General features: G+C 37.3%; 1 protein-coding gene across 3 annotated transcripts in view; it reads left to right on the top strand.

The window, feature by feature from the left end:
• LOC113968277 (pituitary tumor-transforming gene 1 protein-interacting protein-like) overlaps positions 1-16,164 on the top strand; it is a 30,027-nt gene that overhangs the window by 4,693 nt on the left and 9,170 nt on the right. For 2 of the 3 annotated variants that reach the window (XR_003534467.1, XM_027684699.1), the window contains exons 3-5: positions 3,990-4,098; positions 7,187-7,295; positions 10,857-10,925. Coding sequence is in view for 2 of the 3 variants with exons in the window: in XM_027684699.1 (XP_027540500.1) it covers positions 3,990-4,098; positions 7,187-7,295; positions 10,857-10,925 (287 nt within the window). In the remaining variant the exon portion in view is untranslated. The remainder of the gene's footprint in view (positions 1-3,989; positions 4,099-7,186; positions 7,296-10,856; positions 10,926-16,164) is intronic. The other variant, XM_027684700.1, reaches the window with a different exon arrangement.

The raw sequence follows: 16,164 nt of genomic DNA on the forward strand, positions 1-16,164 counted from the left end.
ACTGTTTGGTGGGTTTCTTGTTTTGTTTTTAAAGGTGAATCTACTCAAACTCCCCCTAACAAGAGGAAGTCAAGATCAGTCAGTTCTATTATCTATTCTTATTTGAATGATGAAGTCAACTGATGTGCTGCTTCCCCTGTGCTGCCAGTGTGCCTTCACTTTGCCAGGGGTGCTCCATGATTTGGTCACTCAGGGTGTTTCTCTGCTTTGTCTGAAGAGGACAGACCGAATCCAGGCTTCCAGTGTCAATGTGTGCTCAGGGCTTTTATAGCTCAACTGAGCAAGTTGATGTTGGTACTGGTTCAGACTTATTTTGTGAGCAGCACTTAGCTAAATGTCCATCTTCTAAAAGAACAAGATAAACTCAATTTTATGTGGCTAAAATGCCTTGCATTTCTCGTATACTGAAAAGAAGAACTGGGAAATTAATGTAAATAAACTGGAAGTGCCTTTCTCTGAAGATGCCCCAAGAATCCATTTAACTGAGGCAGATTGGATCAGCACTTTGTAGATGTCCAGGTGTGTTGGCCTCTCCATTGACTACCTCAGACTGTATGTGCTTATGACTGGAAGGCTGGGTCAGTGTTCTGGTAGCAAAATGTTTAGATTTCCAGTGAGATTGCAATAGGGCAGACATTTAAACATTAGAATTTGTTTCTCTCTCCTTTGCTGAAAACTTTTTTGGCTCCACAATAAGGACTGTAATAAGCATGCAAAAGGTGTCAGTCCCTGCAGAGTAAAGTGAGAGATTATTTCAAATTCAAACTTGAGATGTCACTGAGAAGAAATATTTCAGGTGTCTTTAAGTTACGTATGTCACTGCAAAACTTTTTCTCTAGGAAAGACTGAGAACTATCTGAACTTACCTCCTTGTCTTATGCATATTTTGGCTTTTTAAGGGAAAAATATTAATTGACGTGTATTAATGTGGTTATTGTGTATTGTAAGACCTGAATATTTGTTGTCAGAAGAATGGCATTGTGTAAAGAACTCTTCATGTTCAGAACTATCAAGTAGGAAAAGGAAAATTACCAGTTAAATGTTCAGCAGTGGCAGTAGCGTGACCCTGTCTTCAAATAAGTGCTGCTGCAGATACATGAGCAGAGCTTCTATTAACCTGAGAGCTACATGTTCACCGTGTGAGAGAAATAAATCCTTTAGCTGTGTTTGTGTGCTGAAGACACTTATAGAGTTACAGATACATTGTTTTCAGAATCTGTCAAACCAAAGACAGCGTCCAGGTTTGTTTTGGTGACAGAATGATGGATGATTCAGGGCAACTGCTTCAACAGCACCAGTGTTAACCTTGAAAAAGGAGTTTAGACTTGATTCAGACAATTTGCACATACATTAAAAAAAAAAAAAGGCTACAGAACAAAGCCATCAGCACTTCTTTTAGCAATACAAAAGCAACAGATTGCTGAAATTACTTTTATTGCTTCAGTAGAAAAAAAATCAGGTTTTCATATTGGTGATAAAATAGATAGCAGCAGCAGATAAAAATGAAAATTAAATGTTTGGTGAATAGATAAAAACCATTCCAAACAAACCATTAAATGTAGTAATTTAGTTCGGTTAAATAAAATTATAACTCAAAATGCTCAAATTTTGTTGATCATCATTATGGGTCAATGAATACCTATTTTTTTGTGGTTTTTATCAATAAGTTCTGAGTGGTAATTTTACAGATAGGCTATTGAATTTCATCTTATTCCTCACAATATGGCACATTAAAAGGTAACACATAAGGGTTTTGATTAGAGCTGTTGAATTCTGAAACTCAATTTATTTACTTCAGAGAAATATTTACTGCTATGACTAGCAGATTACCAGGTATATTAAAATTTGATAACTTTATCTCTTACCAGATAATATGTAAATATTTATTGATTAACACCTTGTGAGAGTTTTCTCTTCATATTTCTAACTCCATGACAGTGTGCAATGCAAGTACTAGTTAGAGATAGGACTACATTTTAAAACTTGAGTGCATGTATAGAGCCTCAGCATTCTGGAGAATTTTCTAAAGTCTCATTTTTAGCTTTTGAATAGTCTACCAATATGCTTTTCCCCTCAGCTGTTTATTTGTGTCATTCTCAGTCTTTGTCCTAATAATAAATGTATGGAATCTAAATTCTTGTGGAAAGTGGATTTTAGGCAAGCTCAAACCAGCTATAGGAAATTGTGATCAGGAAATATAGTCAATTTTTGGAGAGAAGGATAGGGATAACAGTCACTTGCATACATTTATCTGAATATAGAGGAAGAAGAATTCATTTTGTGTTCGTAGTTACTATAGTATCTCTTTTAATACTGAAAATATATCTTTAAAATGAGGGTGGACCGAATTAATGGTGTTGCACTTCATTATCCATTTGAGGCTGTTCTAAAATAAAGTCACTGATAGCCATGTGAGTGTGAACGTTGTTACTAGCATACTCTGCAAAGGATATATGATTTACCTCTAAATGAAATAAAGTCTTTTCAGTCTTCATTTTTAGGTTATGTAGATGAGGATCAAAGTTAAGGAAATGTTTCATTCTTGGGTGTTTAGGTGTTGGGCTTTTTCTAACTTGATTTTGATAATTAGCTCAATTTTTAGCTTTGGGAATGAGTCAATTGAAATATTTTCATGTAGTTCAGCCTCTGCCCCAGTCAGTAGCTGTATCAGGTATTGCCTTTTGGGCTAGACACATTTTTAGTAGTTAGATGCAGGAGTCTCCATCAGTGATACAGCTGGCCTTTCTGGGCCCCTCGTTGTCACCACCAGTAGAGTCACTGAGGTTAGATGAGACCTCATGAGTCACCTAGTCCAACCTCCTACTAAAAACAGGGCCAACATTACATTCAGAGTTTAACAATGACTTTTACTATGCTTCCCATTAGTCATTATTTTTTAACTGTTAATTCTTATTAAATATTTGATTAAAAAAAGGCATTTTTTTAATCTAACATCCTTGATTAAAGGGGCAGGGGTTTTTGCAAAGTTTATTCTACTTTCTTAATTATTTTTGTTGATGTGTCTTTATGGGTATGTTTAACTTGTACAGTCTAGCAACTACAAAATATTAATACATTTTTCTTGTGTCCGCTTTTCGCAAGAAAGCAGAATCTGCTACAAGTGGTTTCCTTTGTATTTAACGTTTTCTAACCCATTAAGAGGAAGATAACTGGTTTTGTGCAACTGAGGGTGTATGACAGAGATGTTCTTGATAGTACTGTTAGATAAAGCATAGTTCCTCGATGAACTCTTTCTGTAATGAATCCTAAAAAAATGTGTTTTGTCAAAGATTCCTGTTACTGTTGTTCAAAACTACTTCACTGCTTTAGTTGTGTGGTAAAGGACTTTTGAATAAGTATTTATTTTAACAGATGAAAACCAAAACGTAAGCTTGATGCCTAGTGATGGCTTAAAAAGCAGAAATGTTATGCTGGCATTGTAACTATAATATAAGAAATTTTAAATTTAAAAAATACCCATAACTGTAAGGTACACAATGTACTTTGCAACACAGATTGAATAAGGCTGTATCCTTTATTACCTTGCAGCAAAACCTCCTGTAGAATTGTAAGGGTTCTTTACTGTTTTATTTCTGTTGATAATCAAATACAGGGCTGAAGTAAGATTATAAGTGTATTTTTATTCCTTAAAGATCCCATGTATTTGAAAATCCTGTACAATTGGCTTTCTGATTTTGTACCTCTTGTTAATTCCAGTAATTTTAAACCCAAGCCATTTTACCCTCTAGTATACAGAGTACCTCAATATGTTCCCCCATATATTTTCAGGCTAGTGTAAGTATTTGTTGCCTGAAGTACAAAATATTCTTATTCAGTTTAGGTTTTACTGAGAAATTGTACGAGGACTTCAGTAGTCTTGATAATATAAAGCACTTTCACATAAGAATTCTGTCTTTGGAGAGGTGCATTAAATTGTTAACTGTTTTTGAAGATGAATAATTGGGGGTTTTTTTTTGTTTCTTTTGCAGTGCCTTTGGTGTTACACCAACAACACTTGCATTGATTACCCTGTAAGAAGCATTCTTCCACCGTCTTCATTGTGTTCCCTCTCTAATGCTCGATGGGGAGTTTGCTGGAGTAGGTACTAATTTTACTTTTGCTGTAGAGAGTTACTTATGAGTTTGACTAAAGTAAGCCTATTGCTTGCTAGAGCTGTTTCCTGATAATTTATGTGGAGGGGTGGGGGGAGAAGGCAGTGGTTATGATTTGGAGCCATGATCTTTAATCTTCTGGACTTACAAACAGTCGTTGTTAAGGAAGGGATCTTTGTAAACAGCCAGTGTAGTTATGTTGATCTAACAGCTTTAAAACTTTTTTACATTTTTAAAAATTTCTTGAAGTGTTGGATGATTTGCCTAGATCTGCAGTTCCTTTATTATATTCCAGTGGCAGCAGTGAACCAATACCACAGGAACAGAGTCACACAGGAATTCTTGAATGCTATTTTTGCTTAAACAACTGAAATAACAGGGTAGTCTGTGGGCACTGGAGGCAGTGTAGATAAGGTTAGATAAGGTTAAATAATGTTAAAAAGGAAGCTGCAGAGGACCACCATAGGTTTTAGTACTGCATCATTTAATTGTTTTTAGATTTCCGTTTGCTTTTCATGTTTTATTACAAAATACAGTACAGACCATATGCTGCCATCACGGGCTATTTTTCCAATACCGTGTGTACAGATCTCAATTCGGACTAGATTGTAACAGAGAACAAATAAGACATTGGAAAGCTTGTCATATGAAACAAGAGTACAGCTGCAGTCCAGCAAAGCAAAGGCTTGCTGCTTTCTGTGTATTTGTTCATGGACACTGGGAGGCTAAAGAACAAAAACAATTCAGAGTGAACTATCAGTGACTGTTAACTGTAACTTAGAAGAAAGTTCCCACGCTTAGCACAGAGAGATTATGCAGTAGTCTAAATTAGAGTAGCAGAAGTAGAAGATTGCTGTTAAAGTGGAACATGCAAGTTTCTGAACACTACCACTTGATCCCTGCAAACAGAGTGACTAGATTGAACAGTACAGGAGAACTTTATCAATTCTTTATTCTTACAGAAGGGCTTTGGACTTTGTTTTCTGAGAAAAAACATTTATGCTTTTGAACTTTTTTAGGGTACAGTAGAGACATTTCAGTAATAAGGCACACTTCTAAGAAAACTGGGCTTGCAATATCATAGTAAATGCTGTTACTATGAAATATTTTGAAAACCTTTCTTCTGAAAGTGTGAAGGGTTGACTCCTGCCAATGGCTGAGTATTCACACAGCTGCTTCCTCCTTCTCTCCCTTGATCCCAATGGGATGGAGGGAGAAAATAGAAAAAAAGCAAGAAAACTCATGGATTGAGACAAAGGCAGTTTAATAGGTGAAGGAAAAAGAGGGAGAGAAAAAAAAAGTCAAGCAAAGGAAATTGCTTACCACCTCCCACAGGCAGGGGAAGTGGTAAACTCCCGCTGGGTTTGATGCCCCCAACAGTAGTCACCTTGGAAGCCGGTTATGCCCTGCAGTTATTTTTCTTTTACCTCAAATTTCATTGGCGACCACAACTTTATAAGGTGTGGAATACCTCTTTGGCCAGTTGGGGTCAATTGTTCTGTCAGCATCCCCTCCTGACCTCTGCAATCTCTTCTTTACGTCCAGCCCTGCTCACTGAGGGGAACAGAGGGAAGGGGGGAAAAAGAGAATATTTTGATGCTCTTCGAGCCTGTTCAGCAACAGCCAAAAGCATTGGTGTGTTACCAGCACTTTTTAGCCAGAAATCCAAAGCACAGCATCAAACCAGCTGCTATGAAGTAGGTTAACGCTCTCGGACCCACCAAGTAGAGAAACACGTGTCCTTTTGCATAACAGTGATTACCAGTGTCTGCTGATACTAAGGGTGTTCTTGGCAGTTTACTCCTGCTGTAGAAATGGCTTATAGCTTGGCTTATACATATATGGTTTATACATTTGTGTTTCTAGATTGACTGTAGCTTAAACACTAAATGAATACTTCATAATGGAGCACATTCTCAGAAAAAAAACCAAAACAAGAACAAAAAAATCCTCAAATACGCATTTCCTTAATAGATTTTTTACAAATTATAGGCAGCAGCATGCCATGGGGTTATATAGTCTTATTGAGACTGTCTCCTTCGGACACAGCAAGAAAATTCATTAACTTGTGACCGTGGTGGTGCTGTTTTTTCTTTGAGCAAATAAAATTAAGAGACGAATGTTGCTCACTGTTGCTGAAAATGAAGGTGAATATTGGAGCTCTCAAAATAAAAAATAAATGACTGGCTTCCAGTTACAATTTTATATGAAATAAGATGTGTTGACAGATTATTAACCATCATGAAGTGAAGAACAGTATAGAAGCAGTGTAATACAAAGTAGCTTAATTGTGGGTTTTTTTCATAATTAATAAGCAAATGAAATAGGTAGTGGAGACAGGAATGCAGACTGAAAACTGACAGTCTTTTTCTGTACTTTGTTAAAAGGTTCAAAAATATTTTTTGCTTCAATTAAGTAGTATGCCTTAAAAAAAGCAATTTTTTTTTTAAAGCAACTTTTAATTTTTACTGATGAATTATATGCAATTGTTTGTAACTTGTAGGGAAGTAACAGAATGAAAAATGTGGTATGATGAAATGTGTCACTTCCATAATTTACATTTTGGAATTTACATGTGTATTGTAACTAGAAACTATGTTTACCCAGTAAATGATAACACAGAAGCAAAAATGCTTGCTGAGATGTAATCCTTGGCAGGATATGTGAAGGCTATGCCTTGGCCAGGCATGAGATGATGAGATCTGCAGAGAAGTAACAGACTCTTTGGCTTGTGCATGTAATCAGAAAGCACAGACTCTCTCAACTCATTTGCTAAATTTGACTGTCTTACCACAGAAGGACAGAACTGTGAAATCACAGCAGTAGATACGTAACACATAAAGTATTACAGATGACTTAATGATATAAAGAGAAATTTTACTTAATGTCTGTTCAGTCTGGATTATGTATCATAGCAAAATTTGAATGTGGTATGTTCATTTTACCTGGGGTAGTTGCACAGAATTACGTGGGGGTTTTTGCATATAGAGATGAAAAAATGCCCGCAAAGGATTATCAGAAAGAGAAATGTTAATGCTGAAGTCTAACAAGTTGAATATGTTCATATTTTTCAGTAAATTTTGAGGCTTTAATTATTGCCATAGCTGTAGTAGCTGGACTCATTCTGGTGTCTGTAGCAGTCTGTTGCTGTTACTGCTGTTACTGCAGAAGACGTTCCAGGAGGTAAATACATATATTTGTTTCCTTTACTAACATTGAGTGTGGGTCTTTCCTACCTACCTGCAATTTTTACTCTCCAATATACTAAGAATATTTTCACTTGGAAGGAATTTTGGTCACTTTGCTTTATTTGTTTGATAAAGACAGCAAAAAAAGACATTTTTAGTGACAGGCAGTATTGACACTGAAAATGATGCTGGAATGACACTGAAGTGGTGTTTCTAGTGGTAACGGTGCTGATGTGCTCAACTTTAGGTAAGCTGTTGCTTTACTTCTACATTTTACACTTTTGTATTAAGATTGGACATGAAATATTTCAATGACCAAATAAAGCCTTGCTTCTTGTGATAATGGAACAAATGATTTCTTTCAAGGCAAGCTCATGTACAGCAAAAAAGGGACCAGGTGGATAACAAGTAACTGAGCAACAATGTCCTACAGCACTTGGCATCCACGCTTCAGTGTTGCTCTAGAATCTGTCAGTATCTAAGTGATTAGCTATCCTTGCTAAAAATATTCTTGAACAAAATATTCTAAATGTAAGATAATACTTCTTTTGCTCTAAGATACTAAGAATGACTGACTTATTTTTGAGTAAAGTAATACTGCAAAAACTAAATGTTCTTGGAAGACTCTTTTTTTAACTGGCTTCTCTAATTAGCTAATATCCTTCAAAGGGCAGGAAATAGTTGATGAGTAGCTAAACTATAAGTCAGTGCTGCCTTGTGAACTGATCAGTCCTTATTCCTTAATGAAACACCTGGAAAGCCATGTTTATTGGGACAGTACAATATGCTTCCCTCTATCATTGAAGTTTAAAGCTCAGCTTTCTGGGCAGTGTAGTTTCATCTATCTCTGTTTCTTATGTCCTTCAGTTCTTCTGATGTGAATAAAACTTGGACCTTATTTCTTGGTCTGAAGTAATTTCTATACGTTTTCAAATACAAGTGACTCATTGTTCTTGTTTGAGGGTTGTGTTTGGGTTTTTTTTAAAGAACTTACATAACTGTACAGTGTTTTGTGCTAACCTTCAAGCCAGAGAAATATAGTACATCTGTGACTTTAAAGAAATGAGAAAATAATTGTAAATAACATCTTATTCCTTCCTCTCTTCTTTGAGGAAGATTCATGCACCTGTTTTGCTGGTAGGTTAGTCTACCAAGTCTGCCCTAGTGCAGACATGAATAACTCTTTAGCCCTGTGCTGATAAGCCCTGAAGGTGTATAGAACAGGTTTAGATCTTATGTAAGATCTGCCAGCATCCTCTGCAGAACAACTGAGTAGGCCCCTGTGGCTGACATGCCAACAAATAAAGCTTGAATCCTGTGAAAAGAGATATTTGTGCCAGACTTCAGTTTTAGTAGCTAAGTTGTCAATCAGTACTGCAACATCTTAATTCTACAAATAGAGGGTTAGTTGAGAGTCATCTTATGCCAGGACTCCAAAGGTGTCAAGCTTAATCTTCTGACCCTTAGAGGATTTAAAGGTCTTGTCAAAGTGGGGTCCAGCTTATTTCAGGAGGATTCAGAATGTGTTATTACACTGAGACCTGATGTATTACTGGCTTTAAACCCACTGATTCTTAGCAGGAATTCTTTTGCTCTCTTCTTCCTCATTTTAGTGGACTGAATTTCCACACAATTTTTTTTTATGAATTGGAGGAAGGAAAGTTTATAGAAATTTACTGTTTTATTCACTCTTTAGATGTCATCTGAGATCTCAGATGGAGATCTAGAGATCTGGAGAACTCCTTCTGAGAGTTCTTAAGCTGTGGTGTTTCACTGTTTAAGAAGCCAGCACTTACTTACCTTTTCCTTGAACACAGAGAATACTTAAATGCGTTAACCCCCACATCAGTAATGTAGGTGATTCACCCATCTCCATTCCTACCACAGGAATTCTAGGACTATTGTTGCATTGTTTCGGTTTGTTATTTTTATCGTGTGTTTTTGGACTTCTAACAGTCTGGTTCCATGCACTTGGGATAGTTTCATGAATAGTAATTATTCATGAAACTACAGTAAATTGACTCTCTTGAACCTCAGTTACCAACCACTTTTTTTAATTGTATAATCTCAGACTTTCTGAATTTAGAAGAAAAACTCCATCTCCTCAAAGTATCTACAAATTAGAAGATATTTAATGCTCTTTAATTATAGGGAAGAAATGTATTTTCTGAATCATATACTAGCATTTTATTTATTTGATGTTTTCATATTTTGCAACACCAGTGTGAAGTGAGATTATTGCATAGTTATAAGATACTGGGGTCTCCAGTAAAGTAGTTTTACAGAAAGGTGCCCGAGAATGGGAGCTTCTAGTCTTCCTGGACATGCTAATATGGGGAATTGAATAATTTTACAGAAGGGTCTAACATAGTTTTCCAGTAAAGGTGACCTGTTGCATGTGTTTCCTGCTGCTAAACTCCCACAGGATTTTTCCGATTCTTTATGTAGCAAAAGGAGGAACTGGAAAATTTTTATATGAAACATTGCACGAATTCAGAATTACTGGGTTGTATTGAAATTACTATAATGTTCAGAGATATATGGACTGATTGAGCACATTAAAGAATCGAGTTCAGATTTCCAGTTCTGGTGTCTGAATTTTGTATTTTAAAGTATTTGACGTGCTGTAATTAACCACTGGATGTCACCCTTGCTTAGCTTGTAGGCTGGTTGCTGCAGATGTGTGGTGCTGCAACTCTTCAGGTATATTAATATTGTAAATATTCATCTCAGACATCTTCAGAAGTGCATTCACTTCTGGAAGATGATTAGCACCTGGGGAAGCATGGCAGTTGTCCATTTACTAATGATGAAGAGTTGTCATTAATTCTATCAGGACAAATCTAAAGACAGAAACATTTGGCATTTGTTTTAGCATTCTGCAGTTCTTATAGTCTGTCTAATGGTTAAGTGAAGCTGAACTTTTCCCAAAGCAGGTCACAAAGCTTAAGTGCCTATATTCAATAGAGCGTATCAGCACATGCACAGCTCAGATGTACTGTGTAGGCTCAGCATTTCCCAGAATCACACAGCTGATGCACTCAGGTAAATCCTTGTTCATTCCAGAACAGACTACTTTCCTGGGGGCAGCTTGAGATTGGATAGCGATGGTTGTTGAAAAGATAAATTGTTCTGGCATCAAAGGCTTATGAACCATCAATCTTCTTCCAGGGAACAACAATGGAGTTAGCTGTGCACATGCAGTACATTTACTCTAAAATGGGGTGTGACACATGGGGAAAATGGCAAATACAAGTCCTGTTTCTGGAACAGTCTGCAGCCTGTTCCTAAGAAGCTGCAAATTGCCCTGTGGAGGCTGAAGGGCACATGGCTACAATGAGCGGAGCGTTTAAATATTATAAAATGTGAAAGGATAATTACAGAAACTTGTCAATTATACTATTCAACAATTAAATTTTACATGGCTGTGAAGAAGTATCTCTGGTCAGGCTATAAATTCTTTTTGAAAATAAATCAAGTGACTAAATAGTGATTGCTTAGCAGTGAAGTTGCTTTTTCCTCCTCTTACACTTTCCTTTCCTCCTTATTTTTCTAGTAGACCAGATGAAGAAGAAGAGCAGCTAGCTAGGAAGAGAGAGGAAAGAAGACTACAGTCTCTTCAGAGGTGAGTCTGGACAGCTTGACATGCTTCTTGGTGCTGTTGGAGTATTCTGCCTTTCTAAGGAATACATGAAGTACTAAACAAAGAAACATTGTGGAGTTAGGCGTGACAGTGTCAGGTTTTTACAAAACATGGCTCAATGTGAGATTGGTGAACCTGATTAGGAGCCTGTATTCTTGTAAGTGAACAGGGAGCAAATGAGTTGATGCTCACTGTGGCAGGTACCATGAGTACTCTGTGCCAGCCAGGAGCAAACAGGAGGAAAGTGTCTGAAGTCTTGTCTAGTCTCTCTTGGACTGATGCCTGCCTGTGGCATGAGTTAATGCCCAAGTGAGGCTGGGATCAAGAGTTGTGAGCCACTTGTTGGATTCATTTGGTTATTGGTTCTTTTTCTTTTAAAATCTGTCTGGGAAAGGTAGAGAAGTTGATAGTGACATACCTATTCAAAATTTGGCTCAGGAATTGAAAACTTTGGCTCAGATCTCACTGTAGCCCTAATTTCATATTTCCATCCTTTCTGCTAAAGCTGTATCACAGTGTAAAAAGAAGTGCAAGAGTCAGCCCTCATACAGCGTTTCTCAGTAAGAACTGCAGTCCTTCAGATGTAGGTTTTTATAGCTTAGTTCTGCTGTGACTTTTGATGGGTTTTACATTGTTCTTTAGATAAACAATTTTCATGGATAGGGCACTGATGCCTGGTAAAAACGAGATGCACCTTTTGAATCATACTTCCTTTCATGGTCTTCAGTTTTGAGATTCACAGTGGATTAGCCTTCAGCAAGACAAGAGTGTCCTAGCTGTCAGGTATGGGTTTGAATCCCCACATGCTGACAAGGAAATTAATCTTAAGTTTGCCACTTCCTGGTTTTGTTCTCTAAAGACTCATCTGCCAAATAACAGGTGGGCACCTTCACTGCCTGCCTGATGCCTGCTGTTTTCTCCTGAACTCGGATTGATTGTTAATATGAGCAGGGAGTTAGGGAGCAAGGCGTGCTTCCACATGAGAATCCTCGTGGGGCTCTTGCATGAAGATATAAAGTTTCTCTATTACAGATGTGCATAAAGAGACAAGACAGGTAGGTTTCTGACTGGGCACAAAAGTGGAAGTTAGTAAGGTGGTCTTACAGATGCACTTGCTGTTGCTCATGTATCTGACTGGAAGGAGCTGAGAGAATCACTCATCTTAACTCCACGCAACTGTTTTCTGAACTGACAGATTATATGGGCAAGTACAGTAACTGTTTGCCCTGAATCTGATGGTGATTATGACTCTGAAGTAGCACTGTGATATTAAGGAGCAGAATACGTTCTCTTGTAATGGCTTAAATTGATGTGTCTTTTAGCCTTGTACAAAATTCCTAAACTTTCTGGCAATAGAAAAAATTAGAATAGGATACAATGGGGACATATACCAAAGAATTTTTCAGAGCTTGACTAAGTGCGAAGTTTGATTAGTTTTTGGGTTTGTGATTATTATTTTTCTCAAGTATACAAAGTTTAATATATGTATTCCCATTTTCTAGTGGCTGTATAATACAGTTTAGTAGCTTTTAAACTTAGCAAATTTGAACTTAGATTATTTTTGTTCTGCACAGATTTTAACAACACAGATTTACTGTTGCAGCAGTGTGTATTCTGCATTTATAATTGTTTAGGAAAGCATAAGCTTAAAGGTAACTTTCTGAAGAGAAAAGATGAGAATTAGATGTCTCCTAGTGTAGTTGAGCTAAAATTAATGTTTTCAAAATACGTATTTTTCAAGTGTAATGATGACACAAGTTTAACACTTTAGATTGTGTGTAAAGGCATTTTACTTCTGTTGTAACTGAGAGCTGCTGATGCAGAGAGCATTCTTACTTTCTTGCCCAGGGCACAACATTCCTTAACTCTGTACTATGCAAAATTTGTTTTACATAAAGCTGTTCACATTTCTGTGGGGTTTTGGACATTTTTATACTGTTGGATGAGTTCAGTGAAGAGTCTCAGCATATATCAGTAAGATTACATCCACAGGATGCAAGGACATCATGAATCCAGGGATGTGGGAAAAGCAAAGAAAGTATTTATTTGGGAACAGAGTAGGAAGCAGTACTTCCCCTTTCATCATTGCAGGGTAATGTCAAACTTAATCTGAGAAGAAAAGGGACGCAGACTTGTTTTCATAAACATCTGAATTTGTGAGCTGAAAATGTTGTACTTAAACGTGCACAGAAGGGTAAGAAATAGGTGTCCAGTTTAGGAAATATGCTCACACATAGTTGTACCACACAATTTCTCAGATAAGTGATGCTGAATATTTGCAATGGATCAGAAAAAAAGGGAATTTTCTACCTTTTAGTCCAATTATAACTAGTCATGGCACAATAGGCAGAGTGCTAGTGTGAAGGTGATGTTTCTCCTATATTGCTTTTGCTCCTTTCTAAACAGAAGGGACCCAGTGAGGAACATCCAACATTTTTTTGTATGGCAAAACCATGTGCCTTGTTGTGATGAAATGTACGTCCTTAATTATGTTACTTTGTTCACTTAGGTCAACACTTACCTATGTTTGTTATAAAGCAAAGACTTCTGACCAGGTGCATAATAGGAAATTATTGTGTGGCATAACCTTTCCATTGTGATTTGTGTATCAACTTTAAATTCCTGGTACAGTTAATCTGTAGAAAGTCTGATACTTCTTGAGCGTAAGGTTTGCTGTGCACACGCCGAGCAAGTAGTGTTGCACCAGGCAATTAGCAACACAGAGCTAATACCAACTCCATTCTTGAATTAAGCTTAGGAACAAGGATCACTGGAAGCAGACTGCTCTGCCAGAATGATTGCTGCAGCCTTACTTAGAGCAGCATCCCTCTTTTCCAGCTTGTCTCAGGAGTGTTTCTGTGAAACAGAATCTGTTCTAATTGCAGGAGAGAGTTTAGCAGCAGCCCTGGGGTACTCCTGTGTTCTGAACATTCATACCTATTGTGTGTGTGGCTGGGCGTCGTGGGAAAACATAAGGACTAGGCCACTATCAGCAACCAGAACACTTCACCCTACCCATTGCTTGCTGCTTCTGAGACCTTTGGAGGATGAATTGTTAGTAGCAGGCTGAAGACCAAATTAATATTCTCAACAAGCCATTTGTGATGAGCAAACTGCAGAGGAAAACACAGAATGTCTGGAGTTCAGTTTTTGACTGAAAAGAGGTATCATTGCATAGTCCTTTATTGGACTTCATGTCATCTCTAACATGAAAAACCATTTTTAAACATAGCATCAAGTAGTGAGTCTTTCTGTACACTCAGTTATTTACAGCTGCAAATACATGGTACATTTATATGGTATATTTATATATTTTATAAGCCATTATTTGTTTTAGAAGTTTATAAACAAATGAAAAACAATGAGATCAGCTGCCAAGTATAATTTTGTAGTGTACTGGTAAGGGAGAAGTAGGAGGGAGGCCAGGGAAAGAAAGGATTGCAGTTCATTTGCGAAGAACCAAGTGTGGAAAATTATTATGTAAATTGTTAGTATTGGGAAGAATACTCTCTCATCTTACAGCAGTGGGGACATCTTGCGTGAGAAGCCAAGAATTTAGCATATAGAAGATGGAGTAAGAGCAGTACTGTTAAGAAACAGAACCAGCTGAGAAGACTAAAGTGACTTCAGCTGATCGTAATACCAAGATGTGGACGGTGCAGTGAGTCACCTGGATGGCTGATTCAGTGACTGCCTGTTCAGAATTGCGTCTGATTCTCCTCGGTCAATGTGTACCTAAGCCTTATTTACTGTGCAAGGATTTAGTCACTGGTGAAGTGATGTAGTCGTGGCTACCTGTCAGAGTTTGAACATTTCACTGATAATAATGGTTTTACCCTTCAGACTTAACTAGGTGTTTGGTGGTTTGTTTTGAATACCCTAGGGAAGTATCCTGAAGTGTTTCTGAGGTTTAAAGCTTGCACAGCATGATTTTCCACTCTCCCTTGTTATGCAGATTCTTAGTGCTTTCTGAGTTCAGAACTGACTCAGACTGACTGCTGAAGTACTGTTGTCAGTTGAAAGTGCACCAGTGAGTCTCCATTACTTCAGACATGCTAGGCAAAACAGTTAAAAATGCCATTAGTACCACCAGTAACAAACCTGGTTTATGGTCACATGGTATCACATGAAAACTATATAGAAGAAAGTTTTGGCTTTATACAGGAGGAGGCTGCTTTCAGCAGAATTTCTCTTATTCTCTTCCTGAGATCCCTTGCCTCATTTCATATCTTTCTCTTATGTAACACAAAAAGCAGAAATCTTGTCGTCAGGTTACCCTCAGTAGGTCAATTTGTTTTGTCCTTTTTCTGTTCTCTTCAACATCTCAGTCCTGACTTTCTTCATCTGCATGAATTTCATCACCCTGACTCACCAATTCCTCCTCCTGCATTTGGTCAAGTTGTTTACTGTGCTGCCTGGGCTTAATAGTGGAAAGGGATGTAAGGGAGATTGGGCATCTCAGAGAAATAGAAGTGGAAGGTTTTGAATCTGTCTTGCTTGGTTTTCCTCATTATGCTTTATGTGCTTGCTTTTCCAGAAGTGCAGTTGCTGGGAAAGGCCAGTTCAGCCCTTCAGCTCTGTAGGAAGCAGGATAATTGCTTCTGAGGACACACAGGATCTGTTTAGCAGTAGGAATTGTTTGGAGGTGAAATATGCATAGGGCAGTTGGGATCTTTGGTGAATTAAGCTGTCAGTGCTTAACAGCTTTCTGCTGAATATGTGCAAATTGGAATTCAGCAAAAGTCACAACTTGTCTAGCTGGATTGAATTTTGACAGGGACAGCAAACGGTGTATTTTTAAATTTTTGTTAGAGGAACATTGTTTTGCCAAATTCTATGTCCCTTCCTAAAAATATGTAGATCCTGGATCATACTTCTGAAACAGATATGTAGAAGCTTTTGTGTTTGTTTTTCAAACTAAGCAAAATATATGCTTCCTTTGAAATATAGGAAAACTATCTGAGGAATGATGGAATGATTTCCATTTAAACATCCTTAATTTTTTTCCCCCTTCACCTTTGCAAAGGGGAAGAAGAAATTGACTCATCAGACTCTTGGTTTTTGCAAATAATTAAAGTTTGGCAATATTAGATAGTCTTGAAAACTGTCCTATGATCAGAAACGTAAAAAACAATTTCTCTATAGCACAATATTTTAATTTATTTTCTGCATGGATGCCATGCTGGATTTTTGACACTAGTAGTTTTCACTTGCTGTACAG

This window comes from Neopelma chrysocephalum, unplaced genomic scaffold, assembly GCF_003984885.1.
Source record: "Neopelma chrysocephalum unplaced genomic scaffold, ASM398488v2 Primary Assembly neopelma1_67, whole genome shotgun sequence".
In the NCBI taxonomy this organism is placed as follows: Eukaryota; Metazoa; Chordata; class Aves; order Passeriformes; family Pipridae; genus Neopelma; species Neopelma chrysocephalum.